The following is a 25096-nucleotide window of genomic DNA, read 5'->3' as shown; positions in this document are numbered from 1 at the left end:
TCAGCTGCTCTTTCAAGTTACCAGTGAACAATACAACACCAATGTGCTGTGTTGTAAGTAGAGGTCGACCGATTATGATTTTTCAACGCCGATAACGATTTATTGGAGGACTCAAAAAAAAACGATACCGTTTAATCGGCCGATTTAAAAAATAAAAATAAAATTTTAAAAATGTATGTATTTGTAATAATGACAATTACAACAATACTGAATGAACACTTATTTTAACTCAATATAATACACCAATAAAATCAATTTAGCCTCAAATAAATAATGAAACATGTTCAATTTCGTTTAAATCATGCGAAAACAAAGTGTTGGAGAAGAAAGTAAAAGTGCTATATGTGCCATGTAAAAAAAGCTAACGTTTAAGTTCCTAGCTCAGAACATGAGAACATATGTAAGCTGGTGGTTGCTTTTAACATGAGACTTTAATATTCCAAGGTAAGAGGTTTTAGGTTGTAGTTAATATACTATTTATAGGATTATTTCTCTATTCCATTTGTATTTCATAAACCTTTGACTATTGGATGTTCTTATAGGCACTTTAGTATTGCCAGTGTAATAGTATAGCTTCCGTCCCTCTCTTAGCCCCTACCTGGGCTCAAACCAGGAACACATCAACAACCGCCACCCTCGAAGTTACCCATCGCTCCACAAAATCCACGGCCCTTGCTGAGCAAGGGGAACAACTACTCCAAACGCTATTAGCACGCACCCCTCTAACTAGCTAGCCATTTCACATTGGTTACACCAGCCTAATCTCGGGAGTTGATAGGCTTGAAGTAATAAACAGCTCAATGCTTGAAGCATTGCGAAGAGCTGCTGGCAAAATGCACGAAAGTGCTGTTTGAATGAATGCTTACGAGCCTGCTGCTGCCAACCATCGCTCAGTCAGACTGCTCTACTAAATATCAAATCATAGACTTAATTATAACATATTAACACACAGAAATACAAGCCTTTGGTCATTAAGTTGGTCGAATCCGGAAACGATCATTTCGAAAACGAAACGTTTATTATTTCAGTGAAATACAGAACCGTTCCGTATTTTATCTAATGGGTGGCATCCCTAAGTCTAAATATTGCTGTTACATTGTACAACCTTCAATGTTATGTCATAATTACGTAACGTTCTGGCAAATTAGTTCGCAACGAGTCAGGCGGCCCAAACTGCTGCATATACCCTGACACTGTTGCAGAGAAGTGACACAATTTACCTAGTTAAAAGAAATTCATGTTAGCAGGCAATATTACCTAAATATGCAGGTTTAAAAATATATACTTGTGTATTGATTTTAAGAAAGGCATTGATGTTTATGGTTAGGTACATGTTGGAGCAAAGATTGTCCTTTTTCGGAAATGTGCACCGCATCGATTATATGCAACACAGGACACGCTAGATAAACTAGTAATATCATCAACCATGTTTAGTTAACTAATGATTATGATTGTTTTTTTACAAGATAAGTTTAATGCTAGCTAGCAACTTACCCTGGCTTCTTACTGCATTTACGTAACAGGCAGGCTCCTTGTGGAGTGCAATGAGAGGCAGGTGGTTAGAGCGTTGGACTAGTTAACTGTAAGGTTGCAAGATTGAATCCCCCTGAGCCGACAAGGTATAAATCTGTCGTTCTGCCCCTGAACAAGGCAGTTAACCCACCGTTCCTAGGCCATATTTGAAAATAGAAATGTGTTCTTAACTGACTTGCCTAGTTAAATAAAGGCGTTAAACATTTTTTAAATAAAAAAACGTCCAAATCAGTGTCCTAAAATACCGATTTCCGGTTGTTATGAAAACTAGAAATCGGCCCTAATTAATCGCCCATTCCGATTTAATCGGTCGACCTGTAGTTGTAAGTGTCTTTACGTAGAGGAAAGTCTCGCAAGACTACCAAGTGACTTTGTAAAGGGGCAGCTATTAGAGTTTTTTAAAAATGTAATCTTATTTAATATAGCCTAATGTATAAAAATACATGTTATATGTTAACCGAATTTGATTGTTTTTCTTAAATCAATTTATTGTATTTTGTTAATTACAGTTGATTTTGGAAGTTTACACACACTTAGGTTGGAGTCATTAAAACCTCTTTTTCAACCACTCCACAAATGTCTTGTTAAACTATAGTTTTGGCCAGTCGGTTAGGAAATCTACTTTGTGCATGACACAATACATTTTCCCAACAATTGTTTACAGACAGATTATTTTACTTAATTCACTGTATCACAATTCCACTAAGTTGACTGTGCCTTTTAAACAGCTTGGAAAATTACAGAAAATTATGTCATGGCTTTAGAAGCTTCTGATAGGCTAGTTAACATCATTTGAGTCAATTGGACGTGTACCTGTGGATGTATTTTAAGGCCTACCTTCAAACTCAGTGGCTCTTTGCTTGACATCATGGGAAAATCAAAAGAAATCAGCCAAGACTTCAGAAAAACATTGTAGACCTCAAGTCTGGTTCATCCTTGTCAACAATTTCCAAACGCCTGAAGGTACCACGTTCATCTGTACAAACAATAGTACGCAAGTATACACACCATGGGACCACAGTCATCATACCGCTCAGGAAGGAGACTCGTTCTGTCTCCTAGAGATGAACGTACTTTGGTGCGAAAAGAGCAAATCAATCCCAGAACAACAGCAAAGGACCCTGTGAAGATGCTGGGGGAAACGGTTACAAAAGTATCTATATCCACAGTTAAACGAGTCCTATATCCACATAACCTGAAAGACCGCTCAGCAAGGAAGAAGCCACTGTTCCAAAACTGCCATAAAAAGCCAGACTCTCGGTTTGCAACTGCACATGGGGATAAACATTGTACTTTTTGGAGAAATGTCCTCTGGTCTGATGAAACAAAAATAGAACTGTTTGGCCATAATGACAATTTATGTTTGGAGGAAAAAGGGGGGAGGCTTGCAAGCCGAAGAACACCATCCCAACCGTGAAGCTCAGGGGTGGCAGCATCATGTTGTGAGGGTGCTTTGCTGCAGGAGGGACTGGTGCACTTCATAAAATAGATGACATCATGAGGAAGAAAATTATGTGTATATATTGAGGCAACATCTCAAGACAGGAAGTCAGGAAGTTAAAGCTTGCTCGTGAATGGATCTTCCAAAATGGACAATGACCCCAAGCATACTTCACAAAGCCCTGACCTCAATCCTATAGAAAATGTGTGGGCAGAACTGAAAAAGCATGTGCTAGCATGGAGGCCTACAAACCTGACTTAGTTACACCAGCTCTGTCAGGAGGAATGGGCCAAAACCCACCCAACTTATTGTGGGAAGCTTGTGAAAAGGCTACCTGAAACGTTTGACCCAAGTTAAAGAATTTAAAGGCAATGCTACCAAATACTAATTGAGTGTATGTAAACTGCTGACCCACTGGGAATGTGATGAAATAAATTATAGCTGAAATAAATCATTCTCTCTACTATTATTCTGACATTTTACTTAAAATTAAGTGGTGATCCTAACTGACCTCAAATGGAATTTTTACTAGGATTAAATGTCAGGAATTGTGAAAAACTGAGTTGAAATGTATTTAGCTAAGGTGAGTGTAAACTTCCTACTTCAGCTGTATGTGTATACAGCGACCCCTGATATAGATTCTAAATCTGTGATTACATTGCTGTTTGTCCTCTCTAGATGGCCGGCTATGGGCAGCAGGGTCCAGGGGGCTACGGTCAGCAGAGCCAGGGCTACTACGGCCAGCATGGCCCCCCACCACACGCTGGTCAGCAGCAGTCCCCCTACCCCCAGCAGGTCCACACCTCCCAGGGTCAGCCCTCAGCCCAACACAGCCAGCCTGGGGCCCCCGGCCCATATCCCCAGGGCCAAGGCCCTCCGCAGGTGGGTCCACCTCAGATCCAGCCGCCCTACAACCAGGGACCGCAGCAGCAGGGCCAGGCCGTGCCTCAGGGTCAGGGCCCCCAGCCCAGCTACCCTCAGCAGCAAGGACCTCAAGGGCAGCAGCCTCCACAGCAGCAGCTCCCCTCGCAGCAGCAAGGACCCCCCCAGCAGCAAGAAAGGGTGGCCCCTCCACAGGCCCAGCCACCCCCGGGCCATCAACAACCCCCAGGCCACCAGCCACCCCCTAGCCATGGTGGGCAGCAGCCACCAACAGGCCATCAGCCCTCCCCAGGCCCCCAGGGCCACCACCCCTCTCCAGGTCACGGTGGACCCCCCCAGCAGCAGGGTCAGTCACAGCAGGGCCAGCCCTCACCCTACTCCCAGACCCCACCCCTGCAGCAGTCGCCCTTCCAGCGGTTTCCACCTCCACCGCAGGTAAATCACCACACCCCCGTTGAACTAAGACCTAGGCATAGCTTGGGGAGCTAACGTAAGTCGGCAGGGTTCCACGTCAGGACGATGTCTTTTGATATGGAAAAAGGAATTGTAGGCTCCTCAGTCTACAGACGGTCATCTGTTTTTCCTCACCCTTTTTCCTCCCTCTGTCTTCAGGAGCTCTCCCAGGACTCGTTCAGCTCCCAGTCCAGTGCTCCCCCCTCCAACCAGCCCATGACTTCCACAAAGAGTGGAGCAGAGGACAGCATGCAGGGACGGCCTTCTAGCTTACCGGTGAGCCCTCCCAAGACATTAACGGTCTGTCACTCAACACACACGTACACACATTCTATCATTCTACCACTACAACAAACACTACCTCCTTGACTGTCAACTCAGCAGACCTCTTTCCCAGCACCTTATTTTAGCATATCCACCTCCTCCGGCCCAGCCCCCTCTGTTGGACTGGCTGCTGGCTGAGTTGACCTTGACTGTTCACATGGTAATAAGCTGGAACACAAACACACACACACGTCACGGTCTTTATAGACTCTCTCCTGGGTTGACAGTTATTCTGACGTGAGCGTTCCCTTCACACTGCAGGGAGGAGTGGTGAATCAGGTCTCTGAGAGGAGAGGTAAGGCGAAAGGGCAGGTTGGTGGAGCTGTGGAACGAATAGAGGAGTTGAGTTGAGTAAAAGGCCACATTTACTGAAGCACAATTAACCTGTCTCGAGAAGCAGGTGAAAACATGTTCATGAGGTAAATAAAAAGTGATTTATATTTGATATTTTTCACTTTGAAATTGACCTTTTATTTCACCCCTAATTAATTAGCAAATGCTAATTCAACGATACCGGATTATGAAAGGAAAGGGTTTTGAACTTTCACTACTTCTCTCTCTGTGTGAAAAAGCGTAACACTCCAGTTGAAGTCAGTATCTGGTTGTTTATAGGTTGAGGCAGAGAACACATATGACCTCATTCAAGGCGGCAGGGATAGAAGGTGAAAAATTAGATCGTTAATGAGATATAATGAAAGTGAGGGGGAGCGATTGAGCAACACGCGCTAAGGATGTGTTTCCCTCTCTTATTTATCCTATTTATTTATCTCGGGACTCAGCCATTGGCCAAGGAGGTTGTGTTTCCTGGGGATTCCCCCCATCGGCTGTGTGTGATTGGCTATGAGAGCCATTCATCTGGCAGAGGTCTGGACAAGCAGATTCCACATTGCCTGCCGCCCCCTCCTCCCCCTACCTTCCCCGTGGAGTGCACATGACAGAGTGTGCAGATTAGTCCCGCCAACTTTAGCCATGCTGCCTTTCAGCCTGACACACACACACACACACACGCACACGCACACACACATGGCTGGCTGGCTAACACCTCAGCCAGAACAGTGGAGATACAACACTGATCGCCTCAGCTATATCATAAAGCCAGTGTTGCCTTAGCCAATGCCAAATGATAGCCCAACCAGAACAGAGCACATTGCATAATTATAAACCACCCATGTCAGGTAGGTAGCTTTAGGACAGCTTAGGTCTACTGCCTTTTAAAATGAAACTTTTGAAAAACTTCATTGTTCACACAATGTGGAAATTTCCATTTGGTTTCACCATAACATTTATGGTGAATTGATTAAACTTTCGCAAGGCAACACCTCCTCAGCCATTGTACAAGCAGACTGGTCTGCTTGATCCAGGTGCTGACAACCAGTGTTTCTGTCTGCTGCATATTCCTGTGGGAATTCACAAGACTAACTGACAGACGGTAGTCAAGCCCTGGTAGCACAACAACAACCAGCATGAGAAAATGGAAAAACAGCCAGGCAGCGAGGTTGAAACCAGATGGACGAGTTGAGCTGGTTCCTCGTTTGTTTTCAGCCAGGTTGCTAACGGAACTGCAAACACTCACTCTCTCTCTCTCGCTCTGTGTTCAACATACTGTGTTGTTACACATACCGCACTCTTCTTTTAATAAGGTTTTTATTTGACACAGTGTTATCAGATCTTCAACCAAAACCTAATATTAGATTAAGGGAACATTTGTGAAAAAATAACACATTGTTGATACTTATTTTATTTATTTAATTAACAAAGTTGTGCACCACCCAATGCCCCAGTGTGAAAATTAATTTCCCCCTTATACCCAATAACTGGTTGTGTTACCTTTTAGCTGGCAATGACTGCAACCAAATGCTTCCTGTAGTTGTTGATCAGTCTCACATCGCTGTGGAGGAATTTTGGTCCGCTTTTCCATGCAGAACTGCTTTAACACGGCGACATGTGGCTTTTCCATGCAGAACTGCTTTAACACGGCGACATGTGGCTTTTCCATGCAGAACTGCTTTAACACGGCGACATGTGGCTTTTCCATGCAGAACTGCTTTAACACGGCGACATGTGGCTTTTCCATGCAGAACTGCTTTAACACGGCGACATGTGGCTTTTCCATGCAGAACTGCTTTAACACGGCGACATGTGGCTTTTCCATGCAGAACTGCTTTAACACGGCGACATGTGGCTTTTCCATGCAGAACTGCTTTAACACGACGACATGTGGCTTTTCCATGCAGAACTGCTTTAACACGGCGACATGTGGCTTTTCCATGCAGAACTGCATTAACACGGCGACATGTGGCTTTTCCATGCAGAACTGCATTAACACGGCGACATGTGGCTTTTCCATGCAGAACTGCTTTAACACGGCGACATGTGGCTTTTCCATGCAGAACTGCTTTAACACGGCGACATGTGGCTTTTCCATGCAGAACTGCTTTAACACGGCGACATGTGGCTTTTCCATGCAGAACTGCTTTAACACGGCGACATGTGGGCTTTTCAAGCAGGAAATGCTCGTTGCAGGTCCTGCCGCAACAGGTCTGGATTTTGACTAGGCCATTCCAAAACTTTTGTTTGCATTTCAGCCATTCTTATGTAGACTTCTTTGTGTGTGTTGTATCATTGTCTTCACTTCAGCTAAGACTGATGGCCTGACATTCTCTGATGCAGAGCAGAATTCATGGTTCTTTCAGTGATGGCAAGTCATCCAGGCCCACAGGCAGCAAAGCTTCCCCAAAACCATCACACTACCACCACCATGCCTGACTGTTCGTATGAGTTCATTTCTGTGGAATGCAATTTTTGGTCATAACGGGAACCATGTCGTCCAAGAAGTTCCACTTTTGACTTCCATTAGTCTTGACGATCATCCAGGTGCTCCCAGGTGCTTTTTGGCAAACTTCAGGTGACTTTTTGGACTACTTGGGTCCTGTCATGCATCAAGACCATGATCCAAAACACAAGCAAGTCTACATGCAAATGTCATAAAAGCAACAAAATTCTAGTTTTGTAATGGCCTAGCCAAAGTCCTGACGTAAACCCAAGATGACCACGAGGTGAGGTCGTCTGGGGACTCTTTCCAGGCCGTGAGGGAGAGGATTTAACCCTGCTTAGGTGTCTCTGACCCTGGATCGTCTAGGCATCGGCTTGTCCTCGGGTTGGCTCCAGGCAGAGACATACAGGGGTCAGGGGTTCACTACTGTAGGAGCATAAATTGAAGTCCTCTGGGTTATATGGATATTGTAATATAATTTACAAGGCCCATAGTTGACACACAAAACCCCAGAACGACACACAACACTATGTGTGTCTGTCACTGTATGTGTGTGTGTCTGTCACTGTATGTGTGTGTGTCTGTCACTGTATGTGTGTGTGTCTGTCACTGTATGTGTGTGTGTCTGTCACTGTATGTGTGTGTGTCTGTCAGTGTATGAGTGTGTGTCTGTCAGTGTATGAGTGTGTGTCTGTCAGTGTATGAGTGTGTGTCTGTCAGTGTATGAGTGTGTGTCTGTCTGTCAGTGTGTGTGTGTGTGTGTGTGTAAGATAATAATAATAAGATAATATGCCATTTAGCAGACGCTTTTATCCAAAGCGACTTACAGTCATGTGTGCATACATTGTACGTATGGGTGGTCCCGGGAATCGAACCCACTACCCTGGCGTTACAAGCGCCATGCTCTACCAACTGAGCTACAGAACCGTGTGTGTGTGTGTGTGTGTGTGTGTGTGTGTGTGTGTGTGTGTGTGTGTGTGTGTGTGTGTGTGTGTGTGTGTGTGTGTGTGTGTGTGTGTGTGTGTGTGTGTGTGTGTGTGTGTGTGTGTGTGTGTGTGTGTGTGTGTGTGTGTGTGTGTGTGTGTCACTGTGTGTGTGTCACTGTGTGTGTGTCACTGTGTGTGTGTCACTGTGTGTGTGTGTCACTGTGTGTGTGTGTCACTGTGTGTGTGTGTCACTGTGTGTGTGTGTGTCTGTCACTGTGTGTGTGTGTGTGTCTGTCACTGTGTGTGTGTGTGTGTGTCTGTCTGTCACTGTGTGTGTGTGTGTGTCTGTCTGTCACTGTGTGTGTGTGTGTGTCTGTCTGTCACTGTGTGTGTGTGTGTCTGTCTGTCACTGTGTGTGTGTGTGTCTGTCTGTCACTGTGTGTGTGTGTGTCTGTCTGTCACTGTGTGTGTGTGTGTCTGTCTGTCACTGTGTGTGTGTGTGTGTGTCTGTCACTGTGTGTGTGTGTGTCTGTCTGTCACTGTGTGTGTGTGTGTCTGTCACTGTGTGTGTGTGTGTGTGTCTGTCACTGTGTGTGTGTGTGTGTGTCTGTCACTGTGTGTGTGTGTGTGTGTGTGTCACTGTGTGTGTCTGTCACTGTGTGTGTGTCTGTCACTGTGTGTGTGTGTGTCTGTCACTGTGTCTGTCACTGTGTGTGTGTGTGTGTGTGTGTGTGTGTCTGTCACTGTGTGTGTGTGTGTCTGTCACTGTGTGTGTGTGTGTCTGTCACTGTGTAGAGGGGGAGGGTAGCGGTCTCAGTGTTGTCAATGTCAGGCAGTTCTTTCACTTTCCCTGGAAGTGACACTTCCTCTCCATGTCAGCCCTCTGTGGGAATGGGAAAGTCTACCCCCCACCCTCTCTCTTTTTTTAATCTTCTCCTTGCCCTCTTAGAGTTTCTTTTGTACCCCTCTCCCAACGTGGGGCTAATCCCACTGACACTCCCACTGGTCTTGGTCTTTTGCCCCTGCTGCTAAGGATCCTAAGGACTCTGTGTGTGGGCACTGACTGACTGAAAGAGCTCTGGACTAGAGAGAGGAGGAGTGAGAGAGGGGAAGGTCACATGTTGGTCACACACTCGCTCTCTGTTGTTTTTACGCCCTCTCTTTACATCCCTCCCTTCCGCTTTTCCCCTTTTCTCATTAACCAGCGTTTCATCTGAAGTAGTTGATTCAGAACTTATACGATTCAGGGTCTGTGTTGTCCAGCGTGTTTGTGTGCAAGAGGAAAGCCCAATTGGGCCCCACCCTTAGATTCCTTCACACAGGAACTTGTGGCTTGCATCACTGTTAGCGGACCAACCCCATCTCCCAAACAGCCCCCATGACCTATAGTGTATGTTCCAAGTTCTCTCTACTCCTCTGCAGCAGTACAGCTTGTTTGTGCGACACAGCTCTGGCGCATTCTGCCTAGCTAGGCCGGACCACTTTTTCTCTCTCACCCTACTCAGCCCCAACCTTTCTTTTGGCTTTTGTTGGTTTGGCCAATTTTTTAAAATTTGAATAGTAGGCAATGTAACCAATCACAATCCTCCTTTTACATCATTGCAAGTCCTGCATATCGATTATACACATTCACTCTGTTGGTAATGCAGACAAATCCGATCAAAACTCTAAAGGTAGTAGAGAGCCTACTATGGAACTTCAATTAGCCCGTAGATTATATTATGTCCATCAAGATGTTGAAACATTTACCCATTCAGAATGTCCATATTTTCAATAAATTAATATAATATTTTTTTAAATTGAAATCAAAATACTACTCTTATTACAGAACAAATGATTATTCTACAATGACGGCCAAACCCTCCCCTAACCCGGACAATGCTGGGCCAATTGTGCGCCACCCTATGGGACTCCGATCACGGCCGGTTGTGATACAGCCCGGGATCGAACCAGGGTCTGTAGTAACGCCTCTAGTACTGAGAGAGTGCCTTAGACCGCTGCGCCACTCAGGAGTCCATATAAAGCTTCATATGACACGTTTGCTTTGTAGCACGTACTCCATAAAACATGGAGTCTTAAAGGAGGCCCGGTAATGCCAAAATGTCATAAATATGCTAATGTTGATTGTTTCTATATTATGCTTTTAGATACAAATGTCAACAATCCTTCCTCCAAAGGACCATTCTATAGATTAAATGTTGTGATCATGGTCTTTTTTGTCCTGGTTTTGTAAGGAATCACCCTCTGTCTCTGTGTATAAATCAGCTTCGGCTCAGCCTTATTTTGCGAACCTCTCTCTCTGCTCTGCCTGTCGTTGCAGTATTCAGTGTCCTGGGCGTATTTCCTGTTGCTATTCTGGGGCCAGAGCTTCCTGTGCCCACGTGTCTTATTCAGATTCCTGGGTTGACTGCCTCTCTCGGTTTCTCTACTCTTTTTCTCTCACCCCTCTCTGCTCCCTCTCATTCTCTCTCTCTCGTACGTACATGATTTTTAATTAATGTACTTGAGAAAATTCAATCTGCTGATAATGTATTGTTTGAATTTGCCTCAGTGAATTGTTTTGGAGCTGGCTAACCCAGCCTGCTTTTTGCTCTTGTGCGCGCACACACTCTCACACACCCTCTCACACACTATCTCACACAAGCACGCCCCTCCCCCCTCCATTTCTGCTAGGCTGAGCTAGTTTTTCAGCACAAAGGCAGTGGCTGACTGCAGCACTGTCTATCCTCTCTGCTCCCTCTTTCTCTGTGTTGGTTGCTTGGACAGGGGGATTTTAGATGCACCAAAACAGCTCATTAAATTTTAAGTAATGCTCTTTTAGATGAAACCACCTTTTGTTGTTCTGCTCTGAGAAACGGTGGTTGGGTCAGTTAGTGAAGGGCTTTGGCAGCGCCCTCTAGTCTACTTTGGGTTGTTGCTGGGTGTCTGTCGTCGGTGGGAGGGGCGTTGCTCTGGAGAACAAGGCAGAGAAGCAAGCAGTCTGAATCAAATAAAATCACATTTTATTTGTCACATGCACTGAATACAACTTTTGTAGACTTTACTGGGAAATGCTTGCTTATGAGCTCTTCCCAACGATGCAGTTTTAAAAATAAAATGGTAACACATGGAATAAAATAAAAATACACAAGAATGAAGCTATATACAGGGAATACCATATTAGTGTTTAGAGGTAGATGGGTACATGAAAGCAGGGTAAAGTAACTAGGCATCAGGATAGATAATAAGAGTAAAATCAAGAACAGAGTAGCAGCAGCATATGATGAGTCTAAAAGTGTGTGTGTATGTATTTGCGTATGTAGTGAATGTGTGTGGGGGTAGGTATGTATGTGTACCAGTTAAACAAATCCAAATATATTTTAGATTCTTCAAAGTAGCCACCCTTTGCCTTGACTGCATTGCACAGTCTTTGCATTCTCTCAACCAGCTTCATGAGGAATGCTTTTCCAACAGTCTTGAAGGAGTTCCCACATATGCTGACCACTTGTTGGCTGCTTTTCCAACTCATCCCAAACCATCTCAATTGGGTTGAGGTAGGGTGATTGTGTAGGCCAGGTCATCTGACGCAGCACTCCATCACTATCCTTCTTGGTGAAATAGCCCTTACACAGCCTGGAGGTGTGTTGGGTCATTGTACTGTTGATAAACAATTGATAGTCCCACTAAGCGCAAACCAGATGGGATGGTGTATCGCTGGAGAATGCTGTGGTAGCCATGCTGGTTAAGTGTGCCTTGAATTCTAGATAAAAACCAGCAAAGCACCATCATACCTCCTCCTCCATGCTTCACGGTGGGAACCACACATGCAGAGATCATCCGTTCACCTACTCTACGTCTCACAAAGACACGGCGCTGGAACCAAAAATCTCAAATTTGGACTCATCAGACCAAAGGACAGATTTCCACCGGTCTAATGTCCGTTGCTCATGTTTCTTGGCCCAAGCAAGTCTATTCTTATTGGTGTCCTTTAGTAGTGGGTTCTTTGCAGTAATTCGACCATGAAGGCCTGATTCACACAGTTTCTGAACAGGTGATGGTGAGACATGTCTGTTACTTGAACACTCTGAAGCATTTATTTGGGCTCCAATCTGTGGTGCAGTTAACATTAATTAACTTATTCTGTGCAGCAGAGGTATCTCTGGGTCTTCCATTCCTTTGGCCTTCCTCATAAAATCCAGTTTCATCATAATGCTTGATGGTTTTTGCGACTGCACTTGAAGAAACTTTCATAGTTCTTAATTTTCCGAATTGACTGCCCTTCATGTCTTAAAGTAATGATGGACTGTCATTTCTCTTTGCATATTTGAGCTGTTCTTGCCATAATATGGACTTGGTCTTTTACCAAATAAGGTTATCTGCTGTATACCACCCCTACCTTGTCGCAACGCAACTTAATAGCTCAAACGCATTAAGCAGGAAAGAAATTCCACATATTAACTTAAGGCACACCTGTTATTGAAATGCATTCCAGGTGACTGCCTCATGAAGCTGGTTGAAAGAATGCCAAGAGTGTGCAAAGCTGTCATCAAGGCAAAGGGTGGCTACTTTGAAGTATCTCAAAAATAAAATATATTTTGATTTGTTTAACACTTTTTTTGGGGTTATGGTGTTATTTCATAGTTTTGATGTCTTCACTACAATGTAGAAAATAGTAAGAACAAAGACAAACTCTTGAGTGAGTAGGTGTGTCCAAACTTTTGACTGGTAGTGTGTATAAATGTATGTATAACACACACTACCTTTAAACATTTGGGGTCACTTAGAAATGTCCTCGTTTTTGAAAGAAAATCTCTTTTTTTGTCCATTTAAAATAACATCAATTTGATCACAAATACAGTGTAGACATGGTTAATGTTGTAAATGACTATTGTAGCTTGAAACGGCAGATTCTTTTTAAAGTAAAAAAAATATATATCTACATAGGCCTACAGAGGCCCATTATCAGCAACCATCACTCCTGTGTTCCAATGGCACATTGTTAGCTAATCCAAGTTTATCATTTCAAAAGGCTAATTGATCATTAGGAAATGCTTTTGCAATTATGTTAGCACAGTTGAAATGTGTTGTGCTGATTTAACCTCTCTGGGATATGTGGGACAGTAGCGTCCCGCCTCGCCAACAGCCAGTGAAATTGTAGGGCGCCAAATTCAAAACAGAAATCCCATTATTAAAATTCCTCAAACATAGAAGTATTTTTACACCATTTTAAAGATAAACTTGTTGTAAATCCAGCCACAGTGTCCGATTTCTTAAGGCTTTACGACGAAAGCACACCAAACGATAATGTTAGGTCAGTATCTAGTCACTGAAAAACACAGCCATTTATCCAGCCAAAGAGAGGAGTCACAAAAAGCAGAAATAGAGATAAAAGTAATCAGGAATCCCAGTTCCACAATAAATGTTTGATTTGTTCGATAAAGTCCATCTTTTATGTCCAAATACCTCCTTTTTGTTTGCGCGTTTAGTACACAATCCAAACTCACGAGGCACGGGCAAGTTCAGACGAAATGTCATATTACAGTTCGTAGAAACATGTCAAACGATGTATAGAATAAATCTTTAGGATGTTTTTAACATAAATCTTCAATAATGTTCCAACTGGAGAATTCCTTTGTCTGTAGAAATGTGATGGAACGCAGGTCACTCTCACGTGAGCACGCGTGATCAGCTCATGCCACTCTGGCAGCGCCCTGACTCAATCAACTCTTATTCCCCCCCTCCTTCACAGTAGAAGCATCAAACAAGGTTCTAAAGACTGACATCTAGTGGAAGCCTTAGTAAGTGCAATATGACCCCATAGATGCTGTATATTTGATAGGCAATGACTTGAAACACTACAAACCTTAGATTTCCTACTTCCTGGTTGGATTTTTTCTCAGGTTTTTGCCTGCCGTACGAGTTCTGTTATACTCACTCACAGACATCATTCAAACAGTTTTAGAAACTTTAGTGTTTTCTATCCAAATCTACAAATCATATGCATATTAGCAACTGGGCCTGAGTAGCAGGCAGTTTACTCTGGGCACCTTATTCATCCAAGCTACTCAATACTGCCCCCCAGTCCCAAGGAAGTTAAAGAAGCAATAAAACTGGCCTTCTTTAGACTAGTTGCGTATCTGGAGCATCAGCATTTTGTGGGTTTGGTTACAGGCTCAAAATGGCCAGAAACAAAGAACTTACTTCTGAAACTCATCAGTCTATTCTTGTTCTGAGAAATGAAGGCTATTCCATGTGAGAATTTGCCAAGAAACTGAAAATCTCGTACAACGCTGTGTACTACTCCCTTCACAGAACAGCGCATACTGTCTCTAACTAGAACAGAATGAGTGGGAGGCCCTGGTGCACAACTGAGCAAGAGGACAAGTACATTTGTGTCTAGTTTGAGAAACGGACGCCTCCCAAGTCCTCAACTGGCAGTTTCATTAAATGGTACCCGCAAAACACCAGTCTCAACCCTAACCCTAACCCTAACAGTGAAGAGGTGACTCTGGGATGCTGGCCTGCAAAAAAATAAAAAAGAATGGAATTACCTTAAGTATTCAGACCCTTTGCTATAAAACTTTAAATTGAGCTCAGGTGCATCCTATTTCCATTGATCATCCTTGATGTTTCTACAACTTGATTGGAGTCCACCTGTGGTAAAGTCAATTGATTGGAGGTGACCAAGAACCCGATGGTCACTCTGACAGAGCTCCTGAGTTCCTCTGTGGAGATGGTTGTCCTTCTGGAAGGTCCCCCCATCTCTGCAGCACTCCAACAATCAGGCCTTTATGGTAGAGTGGCCAGACGGAAGCCACTCCTCAGTAAAAGGCACATGACAGACCGCTTGGAGTTTGCCAAAAGAAACCTTAAGACTCTGACTATGAGAAACAAGATTCTCTGGTCTGATGAATCCAAGATTGAACTCTTTGGCCTGATTACCAAGCATCATGCATGGAGGAAACCTGGCACCAATCCTACGGTGAAGCATGGGGATGGCAGCATCATGCCGTGGGGATGTTTTTCAGTGGCAGGGACTGGGAGACAAGTCAGGATTGAGGGTAAAATGAAAGGAGCAAAGTACAGAGATCCTTGATGAACACCTGTTCCAGAGCACTCAGGACCTCAGACTGGGGTGAAGGCATCGTGCCATGTCCTTGAGTGGGCTAGCCAGAGCCCAGACATTTTTGGAGAGACCTGAAAAAAAGCTGTGCAGCGACGCTCCCCATCCAACCTGACCAAGCTTGAGAGGATCTGTCAAGAAGAATGGGAGAAACTCCCCCAAATACAGGTGTGCCAAGCTTGTAGCGTCATACCTTTAGGCTGTAATCGCTAATGTAAGTGCGGAGTAAGAGGTCTGAATACTTATGTAAATGTAATATTTCAGTTCGTTTTCTAATTTTACAAATATGCTAACATTTCTTAACCTGTTTTTGCTTTGGTATTGTGTAGATTGGAAAAAATGATTTAGAAGCTGTCTCGGAGCCTGTTGGTCCGAGAGCTGATGCTCCGGTGCCATTTACCATATGGTAGCAGAGTGACCAGTCTGGCTTGGGTGGCTAGAGTCTTTGGTAAGTTTTCGGGCCTTCTTCTGACACCGCCTGATATAGAGTTTCTGGATGGCAGGGAGCCCTGCCCCAGTGATGTACTGGGCAGTCCGCATCACCCTCTGTAGTGCTTTGCTGTCAAGGGCGGTGCAATTGCCATACCAAGCAGTGATGCAGCCAGTCAAGATGCTCAGCCCCTGGTATCAGACAGGCTGTTGTTCCTCCCTCCCAGCCCCCAGATCCGCCCCTGGTATCAGACAGGCTGTTGTTCCTCCCTCCCAGCCCCCAGATCCGCCCCTGGTATCAGACAGGCTGTTGTTCCTCCCTCCCAGCCCCCAGATCCGCCCCTGGTATCAGACAGGCTGTGGTTCCTCCCTCCCAGCCCCCAGATCAGCCCCTGGTATCAGACAGGCTGTGGTTCCTCCCTCCCAGCCCCCAGATCAGCCCCTGGTATCAGACAGGCTGTTTTTCCTCCCTCCCAGCCCCCAGATCAACCCCTGGTATCAGACAGGCTGTCATTCCTCCCTCTCAGCCCCTGGTATCAGACAGGCTGTGGTTCCTCCCCCCTAGCCCCCCGATCAGCCCCTGGTATCAGACAGGCTGTGGTTCCTCCCCCCCAGCCCCCAGATCAGCCCCTGGTATCAGGCAGGCTAGGCAGACCCTGGTCCCTCCCTCCCAGCCCCTCCTATCCCAGCACCCATCACCCAGGACAGGGCAGCTGCCTGCCTCACTGGGGCATCTGTGCAGAGCTTTGGGATTCTCCTCTACCATTGTGATATGTACAAAAGCCCCCCCACACACACACACACACAAACACCCTAGCCCCGTTATTCACAGCAGTTAGTTAGACCCCCCCCCCCCCCCCCCCCCCCCCGCTCTGTATTGCACACAGGCTGCTGCAGTGTGTGTTACTACCAGTAGATAGCCTCAATGTTCAGGTGTTCAATGTTTACAAACCCATCTAGTCAGGTAGACAATTTTTTCATGACTAAACATTTGACCCATCCGTGCTCTTAAGCATAATCATCTAGATTTCTGAAAAGAACACCTGTGCAATATTGATTTAGTTTATTATGCTGTTAAAAAAACTGGATAGCAGTCTGTTACCTTTTTATACAATGTCCCCTTCCCACGTTGCCTCCTCTACCTTTTCCATTAATTACAATCCCCATATGGTGTTCTGTATTAAGTAGCAGGCTAATGTTGCTCTCGGGGGAGATGGGACTGGGAAGGGACTAGGTCTGTAGAGGGAACGTACCTTTTAGATTAGGAGGGGTTCCGAGTGGCGTGTGCTAGGGGAGAGAACAGCATCTAGGTTTGGGGTATACTGCCTTGCATTTGGTTCTGCTGCCCTACCTGCCGTCGGGGCAGAGACTAGCAGGTGGAATGATTTTCATTTAAATGTAATCAATTATCCCCCACGCTCTTACATTGCTTGGATATTAGGATATTCTACGATGGTTTCAGTCTAAGACCGCAGTAATGCGTTGTAGTCGATTCTATAGCGCTGTGTGTATGGTTGGTTTTATGTTGTATAAGTTACCATTGGTGGTAGTGAGCTTCTCATTCTGCAGCCTTGTGTTTCTGAAACTGTAATGGCTGCTGTGCTGTATGAGGCTCGGGCCTGCCTCTTCTCCTCTCTCTTTTCTTCTACTCCTCTCTCCCTCTGTTTCTCCACTGTGGGATGGGAGTGCCCCCTTATGGTTGAGCTCTGCCTAGCCAACCCAGAGCTGGGGAGCTGGGGCTGTGGTTCTCCATCTCTACACCCACACTGAGTAACCCAGAACACTCTAACCTACCCTGGCCCTGCATGCAGGGAACATTCCTAACCCTCTCCTCTGACCACGGATGGTCATCTCCCCTCCCCCACTTCTCCTGTTCAACTCTCCTGTTCAACTGTATTCAACTGTGTATGTTCAGATGTTACGAGGGTCTATGGTGGAGCCACATACTCACAGAATGCAAAATGGCCCCCAACAACTACTGAACGAAAGGCAAATATGAAAATAGGTATTTGTTGTCATATTCAACCTATAAAATGGCTGCAGTGCAGTCGTCATTTGAATACCATGCATCGGAGTGGATATGCACTAGTGGATATGCACTGAAGCAGTGGGGAGAAAACACTGGAAGTGAAATCAGGTGAGATGTTGTTTTGATAGTGAAATGGGGTCTTTGGAAAAATCATTTAATCTCTTCTGAGAAGATCAGAGACGCACAGTACCATAGCAAGCAGACATTACCCATAGTAACCGGAGGTAAGGTACGATTTAGTGTTCAGTTAGTAGAGCAGTACTATAACTGATGAAAACATAATGCAAAGCTGGGAGGAAGAGGATGGCTTTGGTTTATTTGAGCTTCTTGTAACAATGACGCCACTTCTTGTGACTGCAGCGTGACCCCTATAGGCTCACAGGGAGGCCAGAGGGGAGGGGCGGTGTCTGCACTAATGTGTTTAATGTGTCAACACACGTGGAGTATGGTTACCATGGCAGCCCCAGAGATGCAGCAAGCTTTTTTTTCTTCTTCTTTCTCCCCCCCTCACCCCTCACCCATCCCCCTCCCCTCACCCATCCCCCTCACCTCTCTGGAGAGGATGACAGAGCATATGTGCAGACGTACGTGTTCCTATGCCCTATCTACTGTCTCTGTGTGTTTTTATCCCCAAAGCCTGTTTGTCTGTGTTTCTGTGTGTACTGAGGTCTGTTCTCAGAACCTGGCAGGCAGTGAGTGGGTGAGCAAGCAAGCCAGAGGGAAATAGAGAGAGGGGGGTGTTATTGAGAGTGGGTGACTGTGAGCTGAACTCTTCCAGGACCACCAGCCCACTAGTCCCCAGATCATGTTACACTGCTGTCCCTGACCCGGTCACAGCCTAGCCTCCAGATAGCAGCTAGGTTACTGACTGACTGGTGATGTCACAGCACACTCATACTAACCACTGTCCTCCCCCTACTTTCTGCTTCTCATGGGCTGTGTCGAAAATACACTACTTTTGAACTGGGCCCCATAGAGCTCTGGTCAAAAGTAGTGCACTAAATAAGGAATAACGTGCCATTTTGGACTGTAGTGTAGACTAATGTTCTGGAGTTTAGCCTGATTGATTCACTGAAGTAATTTGCAAATGGAATACATTAGACTGTAGAGTGGATGGAACATGAGACTGGAGCTGTAAGGCTATGCTAGTGGCTGCTTTAGAAACAACATGGATACTTACTATAAGACTATGAAAATTGGGTCGAATGATCTTTTAAGACTGGACCTTAGGAATTCATTATTTTATATATTTTTATTTTACATTTTTATCTCTAGAATTTTAGATTTTGTTTTACAAGTGCTTTTCTATTTTAGTCTGTGTTTTCTTGTTTTAAAAGATGGAATCGAGCTCAATGGAAGTTCCCATGTTAGCTGGAAACACAAAATGGCTGCCACCGAGCAGAGGGGGAGATGGTGCTATAGAGGAGCTGCAGCACTGGCTTCCACTCTCTCTCTCTCACCCACGTTGCGCTAGCTTAGCCTTAGTACGTAACATATGTGGATTGTTGTCAGGGCTCTGATAGGGGTCTGTTTTCTATTTCTGGGTCATTTCTATTCAATAGTCTTTTCCCCCAGCCCTTCTGTACCGCACCATCCTCTCTTTACTCTCCCTCATTCTCCACCCCTCTCTCTATCTCTCTATCTTTCTCTGTGATGAGTAGCCATCTGGTGAATGGCAGCAGTAGGTAGTGCTGCCACCCCCCTGTTAAGCTCTCTCTCTCTCTCTGTGTGTCCAGGCAGCCAGCAGATCTGTGCAGTCAGCACAACTGAACAGGACAGAGCAGAGCCTGGCTCTCTCTCTCTCGCTCTCGCTGCTAATATTGTGTTGGGGGGAAAAAAATCAATGACTGGCTGCGGAGTGGGAGTAGTATAGCTAGGCAGAGGTTCTGTGTGTGTGTGTACACAGCACTGGCTGTATCCAGGGATCACAGCTGACAGTTTTGGTTGGGGGAGATTATTGGGGAATTTTAAAGAGGTTGTTTGCGCGTCGTGCACAATAACTGGTTATTCAGTTCTCTCGCTAAGCTCCACACTGGTAGGACCATACCTTGTGTCACATTCAGTGTCTCCCTTCCCATTTTCCCAGGTACTTTTCTTGGTGTAGCCTAATTTTCTCTGGTAAAATGCAAGACGTTAGGAAATGTAGCATTCTTTCTGTGTTAAACATTAGACATATGAAGGCCGTGCATTATTTTAGTGAGCAAGACCTTGCTGTTTCATTGTAAGATCATTTAGTTGTGTGGCTGCTAGCCAAATAGTGTTGCACTTCTGTTGTCATTTGATGGAAATGAAGCTATTTTGTGCCGAATGTGTTGCACTAATGTATTTTCTGTGAAGGAAAACTATAGTTGCACATCCCTGATCACTCTGAAGAAGATAAACACTGTTGACCTTCAATATAAAACCCAGGTGAAATGGTTTAAAATGCTGATTTCTAAACTCTAACCTGACCACTGTTTCCTGGTCTTGCTGAGTTTCAATATAGTCCTGATGCCTGTCTATTTAGAGTGAGGCTCCAAAAGTATTGGGACTGTGACACATTTTTGTTGTTGTTTTGGCTCTGTACTCCAGAACTTTGGATTTGAAATTATACAATGACTATGTGGTTAACGTGCAGACTGTCAGCTTTACATTTGAGATATTTTCATTTTCATCTATATCTGGTAAACCATTTAGAAATTACAGCCCTTTTTGTACATAGCCCCCCATTTTAGAGGACCAAAAAATTGGGACAATTTAATTTGTGTATTAAAGTACTAATAAGTTTAGTATTTAGTCCCATATTCATTGCATGCAATGACTACATCAAGCGTGTGACTCTACAAATGTGTTGGATACATTTGCTGTTTGTTTTGGTGACTTTTACTCCTGAGGTGCTGACCTGTTGCACCCTCGACATCCACTGTGATTATTATTATTTGACCCTGCTGGTCCTCTGAGCATTGGAACATCTTGGCCATGTTCTGTTATAATCTCCACCCGGCACAGCCAGAAGAGGACTGGCCACCCCACATAGCCTGGTTCCTCTCTAGGTTTCTTCCTAGGTTTTGGCCTTTCTAGGGAGTTTGTCCTAGCCACCGTGCCTCTACACCTGCATTGCTTGCTGTTTGGGGTTTTAGGCTGGGTTTCTGTACAGCACTTTGAGATATCAGCTGATGTGTAAAAAAAAAGGGGCTTTGTAAATGCATTTGATTTGATTTGGTTGTTTCTCCGATTATTTTGTGCCAAATCGAAATGAATGGTACATACAGTATTGTCTCATTTTGGAGTCACTTTTTATTGTAAATAAGAATAGAATACATTTCTGAGCACTTCTACATGACTGTGGATGCTACCGTGATTACGGATAATCCTTGACTGAATGGTGTATAATAATGAGTGAGAAAGTTAGACTTGTACATATCATACCCACCCAAAAATGCTAACCTCCTACTGTTTTTGATATAATTTTTGTTATCCCTTATATTACCAGGTAAGTTGTCTGTGAACACATGATCATTTACAGTAACGACCTGGGGAATAGTTACAGGGGAGAGGGGTGGATGAATGAGACAATTGTAAACTGGGGAGGATTAAGTGACCATGATGGCATGATGGCCAGATTGGGAATTTAGTCAGGACGCCAGGGTTAACACCCCAACGTTTAAGATAGGTGCCATGGGATCTTTAGTGACCACGGAGAGATTCAGGACACCCATTTAATGTCCCATCCGAAAGACGGCACCCTACACAGGGCAATGTCCCCAATCACTGCCTTGAGGCATTGGGATATTTTTTTAGACCAGAGGAAAGGGTGCCTCCTACTGGCCCCCCCCAACACCACTTCCAGCAGCACCTGGTCTCCCATCCAGGAACTGACCAGGACCAACCCTGCTTAGCTTCAGGAGCAATTGTATTGGTGAGAGGTTAGCATGTCGTGTGGGCATGATGTTTGTGCCTCTAACTTTCTCACTCATTATTCAAGATTCATTCAGGATTATCCATAATCATGGTAGAATCCACATTCATGTAGAAGTGTTTAGGGACATAAATTATATTCTTGTTTACAGTAAAAGTGACTCCAAAATCACACTACATTATTTACCGTTAATTTCTATTGGTCATAAAATAATCTGAGACCCAACCAAAACAAACAGAAGTTTGTAGTCACAAGCTATGGACCTCTTAATGAGATGACCACAGAACACAGCCGTAGATGATTAACCCCTCACCTCTGACCTTTAACGCCTACCTTGTGGCCTTGGTGGGTTGGGGATGGAGTTTCTCTTGCTCTCTCTCTGAGACGGAGTGGGGTCCTCAAGCAGGGAGATGGGCAGGGATGCTGGCAGGCAGGGCTGGGCCCTGGGCAGAATGCTACAATGACTGCTTTACCTGGGCTGCCTCTCTCTTGCCCTGCCTCCCGTCAACCCTGCTGTCAGATGACTGGTCTTGTGAGTTCTGTGACCAGAGTGGGGGAGGTCAACTAACACAGTTCAAATCCTGACATGGCTCTTTAACCAGGGATGCCTCCTCACTTTTTGGTCTAGCCCCCAATCTGAGCATTTTTATTTTATTATCCACTTGCACCCCCCTGGGTTGCTTACAGAAAAGGGGGGCACTCTTGGGACATATATATATATATACATATATACATACACACATTCTCGTGAAGTCAAAGGCAAGGCCACTATTATAGTGTGGAGTTGCATACAGACACTCCCCACCTCTCCTGTGGGTTACACACACGCACACGATGCCATGTTCTTGCGTGGGTCATGGCACTCACAGTTCTTTGCTGGCATAGAGCGAGAACGAGGGAGGCGAGGGTTGCTGAATCATCGTCCTCCTTCTGTCGGCCCCTCTCGGGTGCCTCCGTCAGGTCACGGCCCAAAAATAGCACCGGGCTCCGTTTCAACTTGAAAACCGCCGGCTTCGGGGCCGCAGCCAGCCTCTCTGCCTGCCTGCCACAGAGTGTGAGATTTTTGTGGGAATACTTGGCTACCTTCCAGTGAGTTTTTTTTGTGTGTTTTTTTTCTCTTTCTTTCTCCACCACCTCCCTCTACTTATTTTTTTCCCTCCCTCCCTCCGTGACTGTCAGATGAACTAGCTAGCTGTTAGAGAGGAGAACACATGGGATCCACGGGCGTGTAAACAACTGAACTTCCTGCTTGAACACAATGATCAGCCCACCTCTTCTGACAATGGCATTGCCACACTGTAGCATTAGGGCCAGACTGAATCCTGAACTGGGGAAAATGTGTCATCCCCACAATGTATTGTGAATAGCCAGATGGATAAATGGTGATGCTTATGTCTCTGAATTGGACACAGGACTGCAGTGTTTCTTCTGAGATGGATCACACAGCTGGTGGGTTTTGTTGTCTTCGTCCCTGGAATCTGTTCATGTGGATCCCCTCTATAGACTTTGGACAGATGAGACGACTTGACTTTTGCTGCCCAATATGTTTGAACCTACAACCCACAATATCCAAGTGAACTTCACGCGTTCTATTGCATAACCAAAACCATGTCTTCCAAATAAATAAATAAATACTGTTTCTCGATTCCTACTTCCTAGTGTTCTATGTCATTCTATGGTACTTACTCTCTCCTCTCTCGCCTTCTCTCGTTCCAGGACCTCTCTGGTTCTATAGATGACCTGCCGACTGGTACGGAGGGGGCTCTGAGTCCGGGCGTCAGCACGTCGGGGGTGTCCAGTAGCCAGGGGGAACAGAGTAACCCCGCCCAGTCACCCTTCTCACCTCACACCTCGCCACACTTGCCTGGCATCCGCGGGCCCTCCCCTTCCCCCGTGGGCTCCCCTGCCAGCGTCACCCCCTCCCGCTCTGGACCCCTCTCGCCTGCTGCCGTGCCAGGTGGGTGGAGAGAGAGAATAGAGCTACACGCGTTTATGATCGCACATCCGAGTGGTCAATAGAGCCACCGATGTTGGTTTCCAGAGAGAAGCAGTAATATCCTATCACATAGTACACGTCCAGCTTCCTGAAGCCGGTGTAAAACACCACTTTGTTGTAAGATGGAGGCTTGATCTGTTTGCTATGATGCCCATTGGGTCTGAATCTCTGGTGATAATCACGCAGGTAACCAGATGCCTGCCCGGCCACCCAGCGCCCATTCAGACAGCATCCACTCATCCATGAACCAGTCAGCCATGGGCCAGGACAGGGGTGAGTAGGTTAAGAGAGGGGTCGTGTTTGAGATCGACTACCCTGGCGCAGGTGACTGCAGCCTGCACGATCGACAAATCAAACTTGCTTATTTCTAGTTTGTTAGGACGGATTGACTTTCAACACCTGTCCCTCGATGGGCTTTTTCGGAGAAACAAACGACTCTTCTATGGCTGCTGTGTGTGAATGAAAGAGTGTAGCTAACTTTTCCTTTCCTCCATCTCACGCTCTTTCTTTTGTAGTGTACATGCGTAACCCCCAGATGCCTCCGTACGGGTCGCCGCAGCAACCTGGCTCCGCCTTATCCCCCCGCCAGTCGTCGGGAGGCCAGATGCATCCTGGGATGGGGCCCTACCCTCAGAACAACTCCATGGGGAACTACGGCCCTCAGGGTGGACAGTACGGACCACAAGGTGAGGCTCCGTACACACAGCTCTTACACAATGAAGTCATCAGGTTGGTTCTGTCCCGCTTAATGGGGCGGCAGATAGCCTAGTGGTTAAAGCGCTGGGCCAGTAACGCTTTAACCATAGGTCGCTGGTTCGAATACCCGAGCCAACTAGGTGACTGTCTGTGTCCTTGAGCAAGGCACTTAACCCTAACTTGCTACAGGGGCGCCACACTATTATGGCTGACCTTGTAGGTTGGCCTGACTTGCCTAGTTCAATAAAACAAATCAAATGACCGGCCTAAATATTCCAGGTCTCTCTTGAAAAGGAGACTAACCTGGTTAAATGAATGTTAGGAAGATACGTTCACAACTATATAGACCTCATACAAACCGATGGCAGCTACGCAAAGTGTTTTCCCGCTCCGCCTGATGGAAGGCTGCATGCTGAAGCACCTTGGTTATAATAGGATGAGCAGGGGGAAGAAGATAAAGGGCTTCATTGCCAAAATCCTGAAGTATCCCTTTAACGATGTCCGTTAAGAGCTGCTGAATGATTTTTCTCCCGGCTTAGTGAAAGGAGTGGGAGAAGAAAAGGGGAAATAAGTGTCAACATACGATCCTCCTGTTCTAGATCTTAGCGCGGTAG

At 45.5% G+C, this 25096-nt stretch overlaps 1 protein-coding gene across 2 annotated transcripts in view; it reads left to right on the top strand.

Annotated features, from left to right (window-relative positions):
• The window catches only part of arid1ab (AT rich interactive domain 1Ab (SWI-like)), a 54277-nt gene that overhangs the window by 15402 nt on the left and 13779 nt on the right, over positions 1 to 25096 (top strand). For both annotated transcript variants that reach the window (XM_046361957.1, XM_046361956.1), the window contains exons 3-7: positions 3653 to 4291; positions 4469 to 4585; positions 23507 to 23747; positions 23973 to 24059; positions 24302 to 24472. In XM_046361957.1, coding sequence (XP_046217913.1) covers positions 3653 to 4291; positions 4469 to 4585; positions 23507 to 23747; positions 23973 to 24059; positions 24302 to 24472 — 1255 coding nt within the window. The remainder of the gene's footprint in view (positions 1 to 3652; positions 4292 to 4468; positions 4586 to 23506; positions 23748 to 23972; positions 24060 to 24301; positions 24473 to 25096) is intronic.

Source organism: Oncorhynchus gorbuscha, linkage group LG09 (assembly GCF_021184085.1).
Source record: "Oncorhynchus gorbuscha isolate QuinsamMale2020 ecotype Even-year linkage group LG09, OgorEven_v1.0, whole genome shotgun sequence".
Classification (NCBI taxonomy): domain Eukaryota; kingdom Metazoa; phylum Chordata; class Actinopteri; order Salmoniformes; family Salmonidae; genus Oncorhynchus; species Oncorhynchus gorbuscha.
Note: the sequence above shows the minus strand (reverse complement) of the source record. Positions and strands in the feature narration are given on the sequence as shown.